The sequence below is a fragment of the Bombina bombina genome, chromosome 5, assembly GCF_027579735.1.
Source record: "Bombina bombina isolate aBomBom1 chromosome 5, aBomBom1.pri, whole genome shotgun sequence".
Lineage (NCBI taxonomy): Eukaryota > Metazoa > Chordata > Amphibia > Anura > Bombinatoridae > Bombina > Bombina bombina.
In genome coordinates this window covers 715,492,287-715,508,124 of record NC_069503.1, presented here as the reverse complement: position 1 = coordinate 715,508,124, position 15,838 = coordinate 715,492,287, and the positions used below count along the sequence as shown (strand labels likewise).

The following is a 15,838-nucleotide window of genomic DNA, read 5'->3' as shown; positions in this document are numbered from 1 at the left end:
ACAGCGCCCCAACCTAGTAGGCTGGCGTCTGTTGTTACAATTGACCAGTCTGGCCTGCTGAATGGCATTCCCCTGGACAGATGTGGCCGATAAAGCCACCATAGAAGAGAATTTCTGGTCTCTTGAATGGAATGAAGGACACGGCATGCATTTTGAAGTTTTGTTAACCTGTCCTCTGTCAGGTAAATCTTCATTTCTACAGAATCTATCAGAGTCCCCAGGAAGGGAACTCTTGTGAGTGGAAAGAGAGAACTTTTCTCTTCGTTCACTTTCCATCCATGCGACCTTAGAAATGCCAGTACTATCTCTGTATGAGATTTGGCAGTTTGAAAGCTTGAAGCTTGTATCAGTATGTCGTCTAAGTACGGAGCTACTGAAATTCCTCGCGGTCTTAGTACCGCCAGAAGAGTGCCCAGAACCTTTGTGAAGATTCTTGGAGCCGTAGCCAGTCCGAATGGAAGAGCTACAAACTGGTAATGCCTGTCTAAAAAGGCAAACCTTAGATACCGGTAATGACTTCTGTGAATCGGTATGTGAAGGTAAGCATCCTTTAAATCCACTGTGGTCAAGTACTGACCCTCTTGGATCATGGGCAAAATTGTTCGAATAGTTTCCATCTTGAACGATGGAACTCTTAGGAATTTGTTTAGGATCTTTAAATCCAAGATTGGCCTGAAGGTTCCCTCTTTTTGGGAACTACAAACAGATTTGAGTAAAACCCTTGTCCTTGTTCCAACCGCGGAACTGGATGGATCACTCCCATTAATAAAAGATCTTGTACGCAGCGTAGAAACGCTTCCTTCTTTGTTAGGTTTGTTGACAACCTTGACAGATGAAATCTCCCTCTTGGGGGAGAGGATTTGAAGTCCAGAAGGTATCCCTGAGATATGATCTCTAACGCCCAGGGATCCTGAACATCTCTTGCCCAAGCCTGGGCGAAGAGGGAAAGTCTGCCCCCCACTAGATCCGGTCCCGGATCGGGGGCCCTCAATTCATGCTGTCTTAGGGGCAGCAGCAGGTTTTCTGGCCTGTTTGCCCCTGTTCCAGGACTGGTTAGGTTTCCAGCCTTGTCTGTAGCGAGCAACAGCTCCTTCCTGTTTTGGTGCAGAGGAAGTTGATGCTGCTCCTGCTTTGAAATTACGAAAGGAACGAAAATTGGACTGTCTAGCCTTGGCTTTGGCCTTGTCCTGAGGCAGGGCATGACCTTTACCTCCTGTAATGTCATCAATAATCTCTTTCAAGCCGGGCCCGAATAAGGTCTGCCCTTTGAAAGGAATATTAAGCAATTTAGATTTAGACGTAACATCAGCTGACCAGGATTTTAGCCACAGAGCTCTGCGTGCCTGAATGGCGAATCCTGAATTTTTAGCCGCAAGTTTAGTTAAATGTACTACGGCATCTGAAATAAATGAATTAGCTAACTTAAGGAATTTAAGTTTGTGTGTGATGTCATCTAGTGTGGATGATTGAAGTGTCTCTTCCAGAGACTCAAACCAAAATGCTGCTGCAGCCGTGACAGGCGCAATACATGCAAGAGGTTGCAATATAAACCCTTGTTGAACAAACATTTTCTTAAGGTAACCCTCTAATTTTTTATCCATTGGATCTGAAAAAGCACAGCTATCCTCCACTGGGATAGTGGTACGCTTAGCTAAAGTAGAAACTGCTCCCTCCACCTTAGGGACCATTTGCCATAAGTCCCGTGTGGCGGCGTCTATTGGAAACATTTTTCTGAATATAGGAGGGGGTGAGAAAGGCACACCGGGTCTATCCCACTCCTTAGTAACAATGTCAGTAAGTCTCTTAGGTATAGGAAAAACGTCAGTACTCGTCGGTACCGCAAAATATTTATCCAACCTACACATTTTTTCTGGGATTGCAACTGTGTTACAATCATTCAGAGCCGCTAATACCTCCCCTAGTAACACACGGAGGTTCTCAAGCTTAAATTTAAAATTTGAAATGTCTGAGTCCAGTTTATTTGGATCAGAACCGTCACCCACAGAATGAAGCTCTCCGTCTTCACGTTCTGCAAACTGTGACGCAGTATCAGACATGGCCCTTGCATTATCAGCGCACTCTGTTCTCATCCCAGAGTGATCACGTTTACCTCTTAGTTCTGGTAGTTTAGCCAAAACTTCAGTCATAACAGTAGCCATATCTTATAATGTGATTTGTAATGGCCGCCCAGATGCACTCGGCGCTACAATATCACGCACCTCCTGAGCGGGAGATGCAGGTACTGACACGTGAGGCGAGTTAGTCGGCATAACTCTCCCCTCGTTGTTTGGTGAAATATGTTCAATTTGTACAGATTGACTATTTTTTAAAGTAGCATCAATACATTTAGTACATAAATTTCTATTGGGCTCCACTTTGGCATTAACACATATAGCACAGAGATATTCCTCTGAATCAGACATGTTTAACACACTAGCAAATAAACAGCAACTTGGAAATACTTTTCAAAGTAATTTACAAATAATATGAAAACGAACTAATATGCTCAGTACCTACTGATCATATTTAGATATGCTTTTCAACAAAGGATATCAAAAGAATGAAGGAAATCAGATATCCTTTGTTGAAATTCATATCTAAATATGCTCAATAGCTACTGAGCATATTTAGATATGCTTTTCAACAAAGGATATCAAAAGAATGAAGAAAATCAGATACCCCTTGTTGAAATTCATATCTAAATATGCTCAGTAGCTACAGAGCATATTTAGATATGCTTTTCAAAGGATATGTGTGTGTGTGTGTAGTGTATATCTGCATGTGTATGTATATGTGTGTGTAATTCTTTTGCATCTATATTTTTATTTAGCTCTACCTTTTTTTACTCAGTATTTTTTAACATTAAACTTCATAATGTATGAGGTGTATTGCCATAAAATATACTAAATGTGGGGTGTGTTATTGAAACTATTCCACTGTGGAATAGTTTCAATAACACACCCCACATTTAGTATATTTATGGCAATTACACCTCATACATTATGAAGTTTAATGTTAAAAAATACTGAGTAAAAAAAGGTAGAGCTAAATAAAAATATAGATGCAAAAGAATTGTTCCACTGGAAAATGAAATATGTAAAACATTTATTAATTTTGAATGAAGATCTTTGCAACTCAGAGATTAATTAATTTATGATTCACATTCAGCAAAAATATATCACCTCCACGTCCCTTTAACAATTCTTTTGCATCTATATTTTTATTTAGCTCTACCTTTTTTTACTCAGTATTTTTTAACATTAAACTTCATAATGTATGAGGTGTATTGCCATAAAATATACTAAATGTGGGGTGTGTTATTGAAACTATTCCACTGTGGAATAGTTTCAATAACACACCCCACATTTAGTATATTTATGGCAATACACCTCATACATTATGAAGTTTAATGTTAAAAAATACTGAGTAAAAAAAGGTAGAGCTAAATAAAAATATAGATGCAAAAGAATTGTTCCACTGGAAAATGAAATATGTAAAACATTTATTAATTTTGAATGAAGATCTTTGCAACTCAGAGATTAATTAATTTATGATTCACATTCAGCAAAAATATATAACAATTCTTTTGCATCTATATTTTTATTTAGCTCTACCTTTTTTTACTCAGTATTTTTTATACATTAAACTTCATAATGTATGAGGTGTATTGCCATAAAATATACTAAATGTGGGGTGTGTTATTGAAACTATTCCACTGTGGAATAGTTTCAATAACACACCCCACATTTAGTATATTTATGGCAATACACCTCATACATTATGAAGTTTAATGTAAAAAAATACTGAGTAAAAAAAGGTAGAGCTAAATAAAAATATAGATGCAAAAGAATTGTTCCACTGGAAAATGAAATATGTAAAACATTTATTAATTTTGAATGAAGATCTTTGCAACTCAGAGATTAATTAATTTATGATTCACATCCAGCAAAAATATATCACCTCCACGTCCCTTTAACAATTCTTGTGCATCTATATTTTTATTTAGCTCTACCTTTTTTTACTCAGTATTTTTTAACATTAAACTTCATAATGTATGAGGTGTATTGCCATAAAATATACTAAATGTGGGGTGTGTTATTGAAACTATTCCACTGTGGAATAGTTTCAATAACACACCCCACATTTAGAATATTTATGGCAATACACCTCATACATTATGAAGTTTAATGTTAAAAAATACTGAGTAAAAAAAGGTAGAGCTAAATAAAAATATAGATGCAAAAGAATTGTTAAAGGGACGTGGAGGTTATATATTTTTGCTGAATTGTTAAAGGGACGTGGAGGTTATATATTTTTGCTGAATGTGAATTTCACATTCAGCAAAAATATATAACCTCCACGTCCCTTTAACAATTCTTTTGCATCTATATTTTTATTTAGCTCTACCTTTTTTTACTCAGTATTTTTTAACATTAAACTTCATAATGTATGAGGTGTATTGCCATAAAATATACTAAATGTGGGGTGTGTTATTGAAACTATTCCACTGTGGAATAGTTTCAATAACACACCCCACATTTAGTATATTTATGGCAATACACCTCATACATTATGAAGTTTAATGTTAAAAAATACTGAGTAAAAAAAGGTAGAGCTAAATAAAAATATAGATGCAAAAGAATTGTTCCACTGGAAAATGAAATATGTAAAACATTTATTAATTTTGAATGAAGATCTTTGCAACTCAGAGATTAATTAATTTATGATTCACATTGTGAATCATAAATTAATTAATCTCTGAGTTGCAAAGATCTTCATTCAAAATTAATAAATGTTTTACATATTTCATTTTCCAGTGGAAAATGAAATATGTAAAACATTTATTAATTTTGAATTTTGCACTAGTACCTACTACGGTCGGTTACCTACCTAAGAGATGATCAAATCCGTCGTCTAAGACTGTAGATTTTTTACTACGTAGCTAGCTGTTAGTAAAAGAATCAATACTGATACTCAGTGCTGCTGCTCGATGTCCGACTCTCCGTCTGTAGTCTGAGGCTGAGACGACGCCGGGCACGTGACAGACGCTGACGACGCGCGCCTCAATTCCGGCAGCCCGCCCAGAGACTCAGACACAGTTGCGGGCAAGGGAGATCCTGATTGGCTGAGACGGCCAACTTGCTCCCGAGGCGAGCCTCCGGTGTGGGAGCATGGGCCGCATTGAGAGCACTGCTGCATTGCACTGATTATCCTCTTGATGGCAGCAGCAGTCTCTCAGCGGCCCATAGTACTATACATTTCATATTGCGCAATACAAGGATAGCTAGCCTCCAGTTTATTATTGCGCAATATGAATGTATGTATTGTACATGACATAATGTATTATAAACTTTAAAGTTTTGCACAATGCATGCACATAACAAAATAAATTTGGTGGAGGGGTGGGGGGGTAGGGGGGGTCACCTGTTTATTAAAAAAATATAGATTTGAAAAAAAAAAAGATTATTTTTTTTTTTTTTTAAATTTTTACAAAAAGGGTGTAATACATAGATTGGCCAGGGGGAGGCACTGCCTCACCTGCCTCTTATGAGTGCACGTCACTGCCTGATATCAGCTACATCTACTGCATTCAAGGCTGAGTTTACATTATAACGGTATGGCAGGATTTTCTCATCAATTCCATGTCAGAAAATAATAAACTGCTACATACCTCTTTGCAGATTAATCTGCCTGCTGTCCCCTGATCTGAAGTTTACCTCTCCTCAGATGGCCGAGAAACAGCAATATGATCTTAACTACTCCGGCTAAAATCATAGAAAAACTCAGGTAGATTCTTCTTCAAATTCTACCAGAGAAGGAATAACACACTCCGGTGCTATTATAAAATAACAAACTTTTGATTGAAGATATAAAAACTAAATATATCACCATAGTCCTCTCACACATCCTATCTAGTCGTTGGGTGCAAGAGAATGACTGGGGGTGACGTAGAGGGGAGGAGCTATATAGCAACTCTGCTGGGTGAATCCTCTTGCACTTCCTGTAGGGGAGCAGTTAATATCCCACAAGTAATGATGACCCGTGGACTGATCACACTTAACAGAAGAAATTGATAATAGGAGTAAATTAGAAAGTTGCTTAAAATTGCATGCTCTATCTGAATTAAGAATAGGAAAGCAAATCATATAATCATATATATTTATAATAATATGTGTATTTTTAACAAATTAACACCCCAAGCAATTCATTTCTGCTATAGTCATGTCAAGATGCATTATATTGTAATGATGAAACTGTATAATGCTGGCTTATTGCAATATTTAAAAAAGGTAAAACATCTGACTTTTTAAAATTCTATAATATAATATATGCAATAGAAGAGAGAAATAGATAGATAGATAGATAGATAGATAGATAGATAGATAGATAGATCATTTTTACCGGTGTGTGGAATACACAATTTATGTATTTTTCAGCAGACCAAACACTTTTAGAAAATAACCTTAGTTAGCAAAAATACCCACATTTAGTAAAACGCCTCCATACGGAATAGTAAAAAATGTGATTTATTTTTCCCTATACATTTTCTGTAGCGTACATTGTAAACAACTTCTATACAAATGTTTATATATAAAAATATCTCTTCTCGTGCGCATGTGTCTGGTTGCTGACTCATTGACTTGTGTCTAAATGATGAGATTCTCAACCCTTGTCCTATTTGATACTCTAATAGATGACTGACAACTATATTTGAGAATCACTCTAAAAACAACCTATATTTGTGATGCACTGAGATGCATAACAGTGTTTCATATTACATGAGTAATCAACATTTAAGCTTACAAAATAGTTATAAAAATGAAAATATTTTAATCAAAACAGGAAAAGGGTTTATATCTTTATTGGAATTAGAACTTATTAAAATGATTAAATGATGCTACAGAGCAATGGCTGAACAAAATCACTTTCCAAAGGAGCATGAAAGTCCAAATCAGACTTTAATGATTCAGATAGAGCATACTATTTTAACACGTACAATCTTAACAAAAAATAATAATCAATTTAAGCTGTTAATAAATGTACCTCTTTCTCTTTATCCTTTGTTAAAACGTAGCTTCTTTCTGTGAGAGCATACTAAAGAGCACTACAGAAAGAAACTGAAGGTACAGAGAGGGATGGGAACTTTCTACACTACGGATAAGGGGAATTTGAAGTGGGGGGCATCCTCACTAATGATCGAAGGGAGAGGGGAGGAAGGTGGCACCACTACACTACAGAAAAATTATACATAAATAAAATTAAAAAAATAAAAACATATAAACTGGGTAATTTCAGACAGCTGTCAGTACCTAAGATGGCCAGCACTAGTAGGAGGCACGGTTAAAGAGCTGTTTGGGGGGAGATCAGGAAGGTGAGTAGGCATCATTACAATGACAACAAAAGACTAAAAAAATAATTCCCTAAACTGCATACTGGCAGACCTTCTGCCAGTACCTAAGATAGTCGTGACCAGTGGGATGTGAGGGAGGGAAGAGAGCTGTTTGGAAGGGATCAGGGAGTGGGAGGTGTCAGGTGAGAGGGTAATCGCTACTCTGCTTTAAAAACTAACCTTACAAGCTAATTGATTAACCCCTTCACTGCCAGTAATTTCATGTAAGGTGCAAAGCTGCAATTTGCAGCATTCTAATTGCCAAAAATAAATGGCAAAGCCATGCATGCCTGCTATTTTGTAACAAAGGGGACCCCAGAGAAGCTTTTATAACCATTTGTCATATGACTGTAGTAGTTGCTCGTAAATAATTTCAGTGAGAAACCAGAAGTTTGCGAAAAAGTTACCAATTTATTTTTTTTAAATGATCGTATCTGATGGCCAAATAGTGGCATCAAATATACCAAAATGGCCCTAGATCAATACATTGGGTTGTCTACTTTAAATATATATAGCATTTATAGGTAAATCGAAAGCTATATTTCTGTTTAATCAGAGTCATAGCAAATTGCTTAGAATTCTCAAGTATTTTGCGCAAGTTTTACTCTGAAACTCCCGCTAGCAAAGGGGTTAAATATTGACAAAATAAGTGTAAAGTTTTAGTGTCTATAAAGCATTGGGTGCTGTCATGTTGTAACTTAGGTTTCTTTCTCTGCTGAGGCCAATTAGGGAAAGTTATAAATAGGTCACTAGAGTGTGCAGCCAATTACTGTGTGAAATATAACAGTGTTCTGCACTTTCACTTCTTAAAGGAACTGAAAAGCTCACAATTGTCAGAATGAAAATACAGGAAAGGGGGACAAAATAAATAAAATATATTGCAATTTTTTATATATATATATATATATATATATATATATATATTGATTGTGATGAGTAGAAAAACATTACTTTATTTTCATATATTATACGTTTTGTTATTCATTTAATCAAGCATTAACACTTTAATTCACTTCTAAAAAAGAACTACATTTTCCAGCGCTATTTTGTTGGGCGCTCAAACCCAACACTTAACCCACCTCTTGTAAAATGAGCGATATTAGTGAACTGTGTATTATACATTCAAAGTATAAGGCACATTAACAAATGTTGACTGCATTAAGATTCTCTGGTAAACAATTTTTTACCATTTGGAATACCAGTATAAACACATTTTATCTGTGCTTAAAACAATGGCGTGGAGCAATCTCATTCTGTTAATGCTTATTTCTAAGTCCCGCTTGCACTGTTTTGATGACATCTTAATAACCGGCCATTAAATAGGACTGCACAATCGCAAGTTCAAGAGGAACCTATTGCAATCCAACTCCATCCTCACCACTGCTAAACTATCTATGAATGACAATTGAACGTAGCTATGATGGGCACACTGATTTCTATTAGAAGTTCTTGCGTCATCTTCTTATACTGGATATAAAAAACTACTGAAACTGTAAAACCGATTCATTACAATAATGCACCTTCAGGAACTTGTTTTTATAGGAAACACACATTAATTTCAGGCCTAAAGTATATTAAAAGGGGGCAAAATAAATAAAGTATGTTGAAAAGTTGTTTTACTATGCAAAACTAATCCCTTTTATAGTAAAAAGTGCTTATTGTCCCTTTAATACAAATTTTAACGCATACTTTTATTTTTACATTGTGCTGACAATATGTTTTTTTTTATTCAACCTCTATTTATTATAATAAATGTCAGTTATGCCCCTTAGCGAGTTACACAGCTCTCAAGGTATAGTTTACCTATTGAGAGTACCGTGAAAGACCTTGCGGCACTGACAGATCTTTGCCTGAGCGGATAGCTTTAGAAAATGGGCCATAGTATCTTTTACAATCTTTGTAAATATGTTTTTTTTAAATTTTACCCTGAAAATGAAGCGTACAAAGTCAAATACTGTCAGTTTGCTTTTTTTTAATTGATTAATAATACGATGACTTAGCTGTCTTTGTATTAGTGGCGTATTTCAGTGAACAGTCAAATAGATACATTTGAAGCAATTAAAATAAATGCACATCCAAAACCTTTAAATCGACAAAAAGTGATAATACAACATTTCCTATCAAAATACATTATAAATATAAATAAATCATATATTTTTAATAGAATCTAAACATATCCCTATAGATGTAGGAAAGATGTCACCTGTAGAGAACACTTAGGTAGGTAGCATGGACATGTCTTGAAAACTTTAAGGTAGGATAGAATCCTGCCAAATAGTGCTCCAGACATGTGCACGCTCCTGAAGCTTCCTACCTGTTTTTCTAAAAAAGGATACCAAGAGCATTAAAGAAACAGTAAGAACGTTGTAATTACAAGACATTTCTGTTGTGCTCCTATAGAATAACATATTAACCAAGTCTTAATGTATTTTAAAACAAACTAACATCCTTTTTACTGCAATTATTTTTTAATAGCCAAATCCGCCTGCCGTTTGCCTTATTTGGTGGTGCCAATCTGGGCTTTAGACTGCAAAGCAAAAGTCTAACTTCTGTTGTGAAGTTAGAATGAATGGAATTGTTTTGTGGTTATTATCTGATACAGCCAATTAGTAACATGTATGTAGCAGGGTTAGCCTTGAGAAGTCAGAAATTGCTCAATTTTCAGGGATAAATTACATGCAAAGGGGGCAAATAAATAACCAGTGTTGTTTTATTTTGTATATCTAAAAATGTTATATAAAAATCTCAAGGTGTTTACTGTTCCTTTTCCCTTAATGTATTTTCAATGATTTGTTATACCAGCAGCAGAGCATTTCTTCGGGGTAGTAATAATAACTAAAAAAAGCCCTTTGGAGAGCAGAACAGCAGACAGAGGATACCCTGCACCCTTACCCAAATCTGTACCACTGAATATATTATTTGTTTGCTCAATAGCCATATACGTATATGTGGCCCTTAAAGATTTTAAAAATGTGATCCAATGTGTTAGTAAGTTGGCCATCACTGATTTAAAATACAAGCTAGCTGGTTTATATAGAGCAAACTGAATAGTTATGTCATAAATGTTATAAAGAAATGTACAAACAAAATATACGTTAAAATATATCTGACGGAAAAAAAGTATGTTAGACCAATTTAATTTTAAGCAACTTTCTAATTTACTCCCATTATCAATTTTTCTTCGTTCTCTTTCTTTCTTTCTTTGAATGTAAGCTTAGGAGCCGGCCCATTTTTGATTCAGCACCTGGGTAGCGCTTGCTGATTGTTGGCAACATTTAGAAACCAATCAGAAAGCGCTATCCAAGTGCTGAACCTAAAAGTGAGCCAGCTCCTAAGCTTACATTCTTGCTTTTTCAAATAAAGATACCAAGAGAACGAAGAAAAATTGATAATATGAGTAAATTAGAAAGTTGCCTAAAATTCCCTGCTCTATCTAAATCATAAATGTTTCATTTTGATTATACCTTTAAGATAATCTAAGATTACAGCTAAGGAAAATTATGATTTGATTGATTGATTGATTAATAGATTCGGATGACAAAATTGCTTTCAGTGCTTTGATTTAGAAAATAAAGTAAAAGCTAACAGTTTTTAAATAAAGTGCCTATGTTATGCTATAATGAAAGAATGCCATTAAAATATATTTAAACATTTGCTGCATACTTTAAAAAATTTTATACCCATACCCATCTTTATACCCATTATACCTGCTCAACATATCCTAAAATGTATAACAATGTAACTTAACTACACAATAACACAATTAAGGAATTCAAAACAAGAAGTCTGAATTACTATCAATTAAGAATAGAACTTGATAGATGTTTCTTTTTTCAAAGCAAAGATCTTACTTTGTATGCAGGGAATGTGTTCTGAACAGGAACAAGCATATAAAAAAAATCCCCTTTACTTTAACACAGTAACCAGGCACCAGATGAAAAAGTAGTGGTGCTATTGCCTTGGACACCAAAAATCTAAGTGTTTTGCTCTTCATTCAAAAGCCCTAGAGCCACAATTAGCTATTACATTCCAATTACATCTGCATCCTTGCTCGCCTTTGTTCTGAGGTTCTAATTCATAGTTCCTATTCAGATAAGATGCATGGAAGAAATGCCAATAGGTGAATAGGACAGAAACAAATGTAGGCTTCAATTAGAGAAACCCTATAAACTGTCGCGCTTCATTGAACACTACAAGTTCTATGCATAGATAGGGGAAGTACTTTGTAGAAACAACCAATGTCATCATTTCTGTACATCCCAAATATTCCTACAGCTGCATCGAGCCACACACTAGCAATATGACAATTCAATTCAGAAAGGTTAGCACAATTGTTATGTGTTGTTTGATAGGTTACAGGGGCTGCGTCCAGTATACTACAGGTGTAAGGTTTTCAAGTGGCCACTTACCTGTCAGGCTCCTCAGTACAGTCCCGTGAGCCCAGAGGCTCAGCACTTGCTGTACGGACAGGTTGATCATGGAGTGGTCGCCCCCCTGTGCTTTCATTGTCTTGCCCCAACTGGCCCTCGGCAGGGAGGGTGCTGGAGGAGGAGGGAGAGGTTTGACTCTCGGGGCTCCCAGGCAGCTGCTGCTCCTCCTCCTCCAGCAGCAGCACAAGGAGCTCCAGCAACAAGAGGCCAAGCAAGGATGGCCTGGGGATGAGTGGAGGGCGCAGCTGGACTGGGGAAGAAAAGCAGCCTCGCAAGGGAGACATTGATGTAGGAAGATGCCGCTGCAGCCTTGTCTGGCTTACACCCAGTGAGCTGCTACCGCTTCATGCAAGTACCAGCCACAGACCTGCTGCTGCTGCTTCTGTTCGGTGTGCAGCGCTCAGAGATGAGCAGCAAAGCTACTGCTGCTACCACTATCATCATGAGCACGCAGCCCCCTCCTTCCTCTGATCATCATCACCCGAGTCACCATCATCACCCAGGAGGAGGAGACTGGCAAAGCCACTGGATGGAACGGCAGCAGCAGGAGAGACTGCACTGGCTGGGGACTGATAAAGAGGTGGAGTTTATTATTCTTGCCAGACACCTTTGCGATTCAGTATATCTCTGTTTTATTATTAAGCTCTTCATCTTTTGTTTTAAATTGCATTTATCTTCTTAATTAGCCAATCTTACATTAGAATTGTAATTGTCACTGTTAATTTAACATAGTACATTTAATTAAGAATTTGGTTAGAATGCTATTCAGAATTTCAGTATTTCCCTTATGTGGTAATAATACCTTCCGTGTCCATTTTAGTGTGTGTATTCCTGGTTGTCATACACCAATACAGTCCTGCCCACTCATATATTTCGTCTTTTAACACAATTTTTGGGGTTGTCACAAAATTTGATTTGCCAGGTGACAACAGCTACACACTATTTACTGCTTTAATAGGTGCATTTGTCTTCTCGCCCAGTCTCAGTGACTGAGTATATTTGATTGCTTCCTAACTTGCCTACAGCCTCTGCTATGTGTATCCGAAAGAAAGGGGGGGGGGTCAAGTGGGGGGTGCTGCACCCCCCTAGAATTTTGCTGCAGGTAAACAGTCAATCAAATTTTTGCAAGCACGCAGTTAGGTTAAAACTTACTAGGTCATTTAGCTGCTGTGTGTGCAAGAGAGTCACACAGTTTGGTTTATTACACCTTAGGGCTAGATTACAAGTGGATCGGAAACCTTTGCACATGAGTGATAAGGGGTAAATCGCGCTCATCGAGCTTACCCCTCCTATTACGAGTTGAAAGTAAATACGATCGTGTGAGCATAATTGCGATTTACACTAGAATGATTACTGTGACTTAAGAGCTCTGTTTAAACGTTTAGAGAAAACAGAAAAGTTGCATAAAACACATAAAAAATACACTACAAAGTACAGTTACACTTAGAGGCGTAACTAGAAATCTCAGGGCCCACGGTGCAAGAATCCGTGAAGCCCCCACACCATTAAAAATATTTTGATACATTTAATTTTTTATTATCTAAAATGATATATAAAATGCAGAAGAACATGAATGCAGGGTCGGCTCTAAGGGGGGGCTTTGGGGGGCAATGCCCCCCCAAATGGAATGCTGTGCCCCCCAGGGCAAAAGAAGTGATTTAAAAAAAAAAATTTTTTTTTTTTTTTTTTTTTTACATTTTAAAAGAGATCCTCCACTGGAGGGCCCAGCTAATCTCTTTACTCTCCTCTATTTACAACCAGATAAGAAATAAAGTTGCATTTCCCTGCTGGTGCTCTCACAGTTAACCTAGGGATTGCAATGCCCCTCCTCCTGCTAGCCCACTTACTACGGAGCTGAAGTGAGATGATGACATCATCAGACCTCTGCAGGAAGTGCTGGGAGAAGCTAACAGTCAGTGAGAGGGAAGGCAGAAGTAATTTTGTGAAAACACAGCCGTATAACCAATGTGTGTGTGAGAGTAGTATCCCTTCCCTATTGTGCTTTATATCCTGGCAGCCACAGATAAAGAAGCAAATTGGGAATTCCTTGGTTTCCCCACTGCAGGTCACACAAAACAAGTGTGCATTGTGCCTGCTTTATCTGCAGTGATCAGTGTAAAATGTGTGTCAGATTATAGGTGCTCAAATACACACACTTCAAATGTAGCTGTTGGACAATGAGTGAAATAGCCTTATGTTTATTATTTACATGTTTCAAAACATCTATTTGTCCCCAATGTTGTTTTATTATATATATATATATATATATATATATATACACACACACACACACATACATACATACATACATACATACACACAATACACACACTGTGTGTATATATATATATATATATATTGTTTGTGTGTGTGTATATATATATATATATATATATATATATATATATATGTGTATATACATATATACCATGTGTGTGTGTGTGTATGTGTGTCCACTGGCTGTGTCATATGTGGGAGACATTCCTGAGATATGACAAATGTAACCCCTGCACTGCCATAAATCTGGTAAATGTAACTGCTGCGGCACTGCCAGACATCTTATAAATGTAACCCCTATACTCCTTGAGATATGACACATGTAACCGCTGCACTTCCAGAAATATAAACAAATTTAACTCCTGCACAGCCAGAGATCTGATAAATGTAACCCCTGGACTGCCACAGTAGGTCTGCTCTTATTTTGACTCTCATACATGCTTTTTAAATGCGTGCCCCCTCGTGAAAAAAAAATGCCCCCCCATTTCATTCATTCTGGAGCCGACCCTGCATGAATGCATTGGAAGCTTCAATTTCAGTGGAAGAGAGAGAGAAAAGGAGAGAGAGAAAGGGAGAGAGAGAAATGGAGAGAGAGAGAGAGAGAGAGAGAGAGAGAGAGAGAAAAGGAATGGAGAGAGAGAGAGAGAAAGGGGAGAGAGAGAAAGGGGCAGAGAGAAAGGGAGAGAGAGAGGAAGGAAGGGAGAGAGAGAGAGAGAGAGAGAGAGGAAAGGGGAGAGAGAAAGGGAGAGTGAGAGAAAGAGAGAGCGAGAGAGAGAGAAAAAAAGAGAGACAGAGAGAGAAAGGGATAGAGAGAGAAAGGGGGAGATTGAGAAAGGGAGTGAGAGCGAGAGAGAGAGAGAGAAAGAAAGAGAGAGACAGAGAGAGAAAGGGAGAGATAGAGAGATAAAGGGCGAGAGAGAGAGAAAGGGAGAGAGTGAAAGAGAGAAGGTGAGAGAGAGAGAGAAAGAAAGAGAAAAAGAGACAGAGAGAAAAAGGGAGAGAGAGAGAGAAAGGGAGAGAGAGACAGAGAGAGAAAGAGAAATATAGAAAAAGAAAGGGTGAGAGGAAGAGTGAGAGAGAGAGAGAGAGAGAGGGGGAAAGAGAGACAGAGAGAGGAAAGGAGAGAGAGAGAGAGAAAGAAAGAGAGGGAGAGAGAAAGGAGAGAGAGAAAGGGGAGAGGGAGAGAGAGAGAGAGAGAGAGAGAGAGAGAGAGAAAGGGAGAGAGAGATATAGTGAGAGAAAGGAAGGGAGAAAGGGAGAGAGAGGAAAGGGGGAGAGAGGAAGGGAGAAAGAGACAGAAAGAGAAAGGGAGAGGGAGACAGAGAGAGGAAAGGAGAGAGAGAGAGAAAGAAAGAGAGGGAGAGAGAAAGGAGAGAGAAAAAGGGGAGAGAGAGAGAGAGGGAGAGAGAGAGAGAGAGAGAGAGAGAGAAAGTTGCATAAAACACATAAAAAATACACTACAAAGTACAGTTACACTTAGAGGCGTAACTAGAAATCTCAGGGCCCACGGTGCAAGAATCCGTGAAGCCCCCACACCATTAAAAATATTTTGATACATTTAATTTTTTATCTAAAATGTTATATAAAATGCAGAAGAACATGAATGCATTGGAAGCTTCATTTTTCAGTGGAAGAGAGAGAGAAAAGGAGAGAGAGAAAGGGAGAGAGAGAAAGGGAGAGAGAGAGAGAGAGAGAGAGAGAAAAGGAATGGAGAGAGAGAAAGGGGAGAGAGAAAGGGGCA

At 37.4% G+C, this 15,838-nt stretch overlaps 1 protein-coding gene across 1 annotated transcript in view; it reads right to left on the bottom strand.

Annotated features, from left to right (window-relative positions):
- The window catches only part of TMEM170B (transmembrane protein 170B), a 77,534-nt gene extending 65,638 nt beyond the window's left edge, over positions 1-11,896 (bottom strand). Inside the window, exon 1 of the mRNA XM_053713104.1 lies at positions 11,800-11,896. Coding sequence (XP_053569079.1) covers positions 11,800-11,896 — 97 coding nt within the window. The remainder of the gene's footprint in view (positions 1-11,799) is intronic.
- Between the last annotated feature and the right edge of the window lie 3,942 nt (positions 11,897-15,838).